This window comes from Triticum dicoccoides, chromosome 6B (genome assembly GCF_002162155.2).
Source record: "Triticum dicoccoides isolate Atlit2015 ecotype Zavitan chromosome 6B, WEW_v2.0, whole genome shotgun sequence".
Taxonomy (NCBI): Eukaryota; Viridiplantae; Streptophyta; class Magnoliopsida; order Poales; family Poaceae; genus Triticum; species Triticum dicoccoides.
Window position 1 is genome coordinate 585,346,481 of NC_041391.1, and position 5,994 is coordinate 585,352,474.

At 43.6% G+C, this 5,994-nt stretch overlaps 1 protein-coding gene across 5 annotated transcripts; it reads left to right on the plus strand.

Annotated features, from left to right (window-relative positions):
• Positions 1–1,489: 1,489 nt before the first annotated feature.
• Positions 1,490–5,182, plus strand: LOC119325274 (putative F-box protein At4g22420). 5 transcript variants are annotated; one of them, XM_037599017.1, is made up of 4 exons: positions 1,490–2,067; positions 2,248–2,427; positions 3,853–3,934; positions 4,822–5,182. In XM_037599017.1, exons 1-2 carry the CDS (start codon positions 1,744–1,746, stop codon positions 2,260–2,262), a joined length of 339 nt encoding a protein of 112 aa, XP_037454914.1. In that variant the 5' UTR covers positions 1,490–1,743; the 3' UTR covers positions 2,263–2,427; positions 3,853–3,934; positions 4,822–5,182. The 5 variants fall into 5 exon arrangements, with proteins under 5 accessions (XP_037454914.1, XP_037454915.1, XP_037454916.1 ...); XM_037599018.1 differs by having other exon boundaries at positions 2,248–2,422; XM_037599019.1 differs by lacking the exon at positions 3,853–3,934 and having other exon boundaries at positions 2,248–2,422.
• Positions 5,183–5,994: the final 812 nt, after the last annotated feature.

Sequence of the window (5,994 nt, forward strand, 5' to 3'; positions counted from 1 at the left end):
ACACATGGGAATTATTATCAAGCTAGTTTTCATCACGCTCATATGATTCGCGTTTGTTACTTTGATAATTTGATATGTGGGTGGACCGGTGCTTGGGTACTGCCCTTTCTCGAACAAGCATCCCACTTATGATTAACCCTTATTGCAAGCATCCGCAACTACAAAAGAAGTATTAAGGTAAACCTAACCATAGCATGAAACAAGTGGATCCAAATCAGTCGCTTACGAAGCAACGCATAAACTAGGGTTTAAGCTTCTGTCACTCTAGCAACCCATCATCTACTTATTACTTCCCAATGCTTCCTCTAGGCCCAAACAATCACTACTAGAATCAGCTTCTTTGTCGTCCGCCATGGCGGACGGCAAAGGCACGGATGCCGGACAGCAAAGACCTTTGTCGTCCGTCAGCTGACGGCAACAAGTCCGGCTGAATGGGCTACAACAACGACTTCTTTGCCGTCAGCTGGCAGACGGCAAAGGTGAAACGATCTTTGCCATCAGCCGGCTGATGGCAATGGTCCTGGACGGCACACGTGACAACGTCCGGCCGTTAGGGGGCTAACGGTGAGCTTTGCCGTCAACTGGCAGACGGCAAAGTAACCAAATAGGACAACCCCAGGTTGAACAGGGAGCTGCCACGTGGCATCTTTGCCGTCCGCTGGCTGATGGCAAAATGCTTTGTTGTCCGCTAGCGGACGGTAAAGATTCTGTATATCCCCAGTTTTTTCTGTTTTTCTTAAATTCATTCAATTTGAACACACAATGCAAGTTTCAACACACAAATTTCACAAAAGAAATATCCAACACACAAGTTTCATCATATATACACATACATAACCAACACGTACATAGTTCCATCCATACATATTACAAAAGCTTCACATTGTTCATCCAACACCGTTATCCATCCATCCATATAACAAGTTCCATCCATGCAAGTTCATCGATACAAAATAAAGCAGAAAGGGAAAAGAAGCACTCCATCGATGCAAGCTTCTGTGAATTAAATGAGATCTACAAAATGTGAAACAAGAAAGTTAGAAGAAGAAGAAGAACATGAAGAATAAGAAAATGAAAAAGAAGAAGAACAAGACTGGAATAAGAAGTAAGCATATATATACTTAGGTAAAATGGAGCTAACTTAGCTAATTATGCCATCTTTGAGTGAACTAAGCATATTATGCCATCTTGGTCACACTACTAGGGAAAACCTTATACACAGAAGTTTATCAGTAGCGTGGTCTAAAAACGGGCGCTACTGCTAATTAGTAGCAGCGTGGGGTATAAAACCCGCGGTACTACTAAACTGATAGTAGTAGCGAGGGGTATAAACCCGCGCTACTACTAAATGATCTTCATCATACCCCTGAAACAGGGTAGTAGCGAGGGGTATAAAAGCCACGCTACTATTAAATACGTAGTTATAGCGGAGGTAAGACCCCAACGCTATTACTAACCGTGTCTACTACCGCACCATCCACCCCGACCCGATCCACTCCCACCCCACCACTAAAAAAACTCTCTTACATCTCTAAAAAAACTCTCACGGACTCCGCACGATCTCCTCGGTCCACCCCACCCCGACTCCTCTCCCCACGATCTCCTCGCCGCCGCCCCACCCACGCTGGCCGGTTCCGGCGAGCACCGGCCGCGCGCAACACCCCACCTCCTCCTCCTCCCCCTCCCTTCCCCTTCCTCCTCCGCCCGCCCCTTCTTTCTCCTCCTTCCTCCCGGCGGCCGGCGATGGGCGCGGACGAGGAGGAGCACCAGTCCCCCGCGCGGAAGCGCGAGCGCGAGGAGGGGGAGGAGCCCGCGGCCGCCGACGAGAAGCACCCGCGCACGGCGGACGAGTCGGATGGCGCCTCCCTGCTGGGGCTCGCCAACTACGCAGACGAGGAGGAGGAGCACGGGGCCCCGAGGGGGCACGCGAACGGCCGGCCCCGGGAGGAGGAGGAGGAGGAAGACGATGAGGATGAGGAGGAGGACGAGAGGAGGGCTCCGGAGAGGCGTCCCAGGCAGGTCGAGCTGCACCGGGACTGCCCCTACCTCGACACCGTCAATCGACAGGTATTACTTTTTTTTTGTTCCGGCATTTTGGCCGTCGATTGGATTGCAATTGCCTGCTGTTTGATGGGGATAAGGCTGGTTTGAGTCTGCTGGTTCTGTGCACAACTCTAGAATTACCTGAGATGTGCTCACGGTGGTTTAAGTATTAGTCGCTGATATGATATGGTGTGACTCTTCCAGCTCAACAACATGTAGAAATGTAGAGCTGGAGCTTGGCCTTAGGCATTAATTTGTTGCTACCTTCGCGGTGAATTCTGGCAGCAAAGACAAATTGGAAGTGGTGTTGGAAGATATCTATCTATCAGCACTGCACACCAGTATATTGGGTACTGTAGGAGCAGAGGAGAGGCCAAAGGTATGGTAAGCAAAATCTCCAGCGGCACCATGTAATTTCTGCCGTACCACTCCTACATGAACAGTCGAACGCATTCAAACACCTAGCAAGACCTTTGATTGTCTGCAAGATAGTTCGGTTTGAGGTTTATATTAGAAGAGTTTCAGATGGTTTTCTATGTTACGTACATCACTAAATCCCTAATAAACAGGCTTGATTACTAACATCTGATAATGACAAATTCGTTTTTTTACATGTCCATCTATGGACAGTCTGATTAAAGGGTTGTTTGTAGGGAAGATGATGCGTCTGCCCAGGGCTTTGTTTTTTACAACTGCAACTAATACATAGGTCAACAAATTCAATTTTATGCCTGTTCACTTTGATTCTTACAGAAGGCTCAGTTTATACGTGTTCTTATATGTCACCCCTATTAGCTGATGCATGATGGGTTTGGTTGACGTTTCCTTTGTAGATGACGTAGATGTTGCATATTGTTTCTTCTAAATACACACTAAATCTTCAGTTATCTGCATGGTATGTATTCTTAGTCTACCTTGCATTGGCCAAAGAGAGTGGTTTTTTGGCGCTAGGTATGATGCCGAGACATTCAATATTTTCTGCATGCGAAGATACTTTTAGTGCTCGAGCGGCATGCGGGTTGTATGTGAATGAAGATCTCCAGAGATAAATTTGTTTTTTGATAGGTTCGGTGTGCTTGAGATTTCTTTTGGTTCCCTGTCAACTACTATGGCTGCCGCCACAAGCCATGATGGCCAGGTCCTGCCTATTTCTCAATTCTCATACTGCTGCCTCGCCTCTTCTCCTCTCCACCTTTACCCGGTGGAGAATCAGTTGGGCAGATCAAACCTCCTGCATCCTATTCCTGTTGCTGGAGACAAGAACTATTAGTCCATCGCTCCTGGCCAGCTGCTGGACGTGATGCTATCTGGCCGGAAGTAGTAGCAGACTCTCAAGCCAATCCATCGCATGCATGCATCAATTGAATCCACCGTTGATCATTAGGGCACTGTCCCATCCATATATAAGTTGATTCGGCAAGAAACATACCAATCTTATATCTGTAAAAAATATTTCTAGGAGACCACAATTCAGAGTATAATATCTGCCGGCAAACTTCTGCATGGAACTTATATTTTTATGCTAATAATGAATTATATGTGTAAGCTTTAACCTCGATTTTTTATAAGCTTTAACTTCGAATTGATTCATCACACTGTGGTTATCTGGGGCGTTTAGTTATCTCTGTGTTGCCACAAAACTATGGTATTCTAGAAAATATAAGTACAATCGATTGTGCTCAAGGACAAGGGAGAATTAAAGTGTCACATTTAGAGCTGTATTATCAGATTGAGCCGGTGCATGATTTCTATATACAAATTTTGTTCTTATATGTCCTTGGGACTTACTATTTCCATATTTTCTCTTAGGAATTTGTGAGCTGGAGTTCCAAAATTTGGAGTTCTCCTGACTTTGAACATTGCATTGCCCGCAAAGTGTAGAACACAGAGGGTACTCCTCATAAGAACACCTACATGAACTTATTTTTTTTGGTAACCTGCTCTGTGTATGTCTTAGAAAATATATCTAGCTGCAATGATATTCACAACTTAGCAGCGTTTGCAAAAGTAAAGATTCAAAAGGTAGCACACTCATGATAATGGCACATATAATCTTGCATCCATTGAAACGAAACTATAATTGCATACGAGTTTACCATTTTTCCTACAATGCATGGCATCTTATAATCCATTCAAATATATTGTATCATTTCATATTTTTTATTATTCTCAAAGTTTAATTTCTAGCCCGTGCAGCAACACGTGTTGATGACTAGTATCTAGAATTATGTTATGTTAAAGGGGCATCTAGATGCATATTGTTGTGGCTGCCATTAAATGCATGTCTTCTCAAACTATTTAAAAGGAAGTGTTGTTGCCGTGCCATTTAGGTAGTTTCAACAGATATGATGTGCTTGGCTGTTAATGTTTTAGTGTGTGCTTCTCACCTGCTGTAAAAGGCCAATTCGGGCATCGTAGCTGCTTCAGTATTTGATCTTCATATATTTTGCTTTTGCAATATCCTGTTCTAACATCTGAAAATGGAATACTTTAACAATATAATCTTCCTGACTTTCTGCAACTGATTTTTGCTGTAGTCCAAAATTATATGTTTGTGTTTATTGCCTTTTTTAGTGTGTTGATACTTGAAAGGGGAACAGGGCAACCTGTTGCACTCTTGCTTTTGTTAGAGCACTATATTTTATTGTTAACCATGCTATGGTCCAAACTCCTTTTTATTCTGCTCATATGATATTGCTCATCTTTTGTTTTCTGTCCGATGCCTCCTGTATTTAGAGTAGAAATATTCTTAATTTAGTGTTTCTTGAACATGGCCAGGGCAATGGATAAAATCTACTCTGGATAGTTGACAGAGGGAGTACATGCTAAGTTGACTTTTTTCCTGCGGATTTGCTTATCCTGAAGATGCTTGAAAGGATGCAGAGGGAGCAGATCATTTGGAGAGATAGGATGCCACTGTTTGGTGTTTTTATGCATTTTGGTTTGCTTGTAATTGTGTTTGCACTAGCTGGGAGTATGTGACTCCAAGAAGTATAGGTGTTTTAATTGAAAGCATGAAAAGCCATGACAATATGTATGCTCTTACAGGATGTGCTCTAATGCCGCTGGTTTATTATAAATCTTGGATTAGTAATGATGTGTAATGATGTTGGTTTATTGCAAATATGTGTTTGTTTTAGTTGGAATTGTATGCATAGAATGGAATTGGTGAATTTTATTTTTTAATTCCTAATTAGTTAGTAGTAGCGTGGGAAAACACCAGACGCGCGTGGGTTTGCATCCAGACTACTAGTAGTAGCGTTGGAAAAAACCTGAGGCGCTACTACTATTTCATTACTAGTAGCGCGGGTTGCACCCGCGCTACTACTAACTATTAGCTGTAGCGCGATACTAGTAGCGTGGGTACCCGCGCTGCTAGTAGCCATTTTACCCGCGCTGCTAGTAGCCTTTTTCCTAGTAGTGTCATTTTGGAGCTAACCTAGGTAAACTAGGTCATTTTGGAGCTAACCTAGGTAAACTCGGTCATTTTGGAGCTAACCTAGCTAAAATGGATCATATTGGAGCTAACCTAGGTAAACTAGGTCATTTTGGAGCTAACCTAGGTAAACTTGGTCATTTTGGAGCTAACCTAGGTAAACTTGGTCATTTTGGAGCTAACCTAGGTAAACTAGGTCATTTTGGAGCTAACCTAGCTAAAATGGATCATATTGGATCATATTGGAGCTCAATTTATTGTTGCTTCTCAAGCCATACTGAACTGAGCAAGAATAGATGTGAACGAAGTAGGAGCGGAGTTCCCACACGTTTAGCCAAACTAAAGTGAACCTAAACTAAAGTAAACCTAAACTAAACCAAACCTAAAGTAAACTTAAAATATAGAAACAAAAATAGAAAAAATACAAGAGGTCTCACCGCCGGGTGAAGGAGGGGGCGCCAGAGGGGTGGGGCGGCCGGCGGTGGTGGAGGAGAGGGGCGCAGGGGCGGTCGGGT

Bases quoted from the DNA above. Each gene is read 5' to 3' on its own strand.
- LOC119325274 (XM_037599015.1), top strand. From the start codon at position 1,744: ATGGGCGCGGACGAGGAGGAGCACCAGTCCCCCGCGCGGAAGCGCGAG. The intron at 2,068-3,852 runs GTATTACTTTTT...ATTTTCTCTTAG, and splicing joins TCGACACCGTCAATCGACAG to GAATTTGTGAGCTGGAGTTC.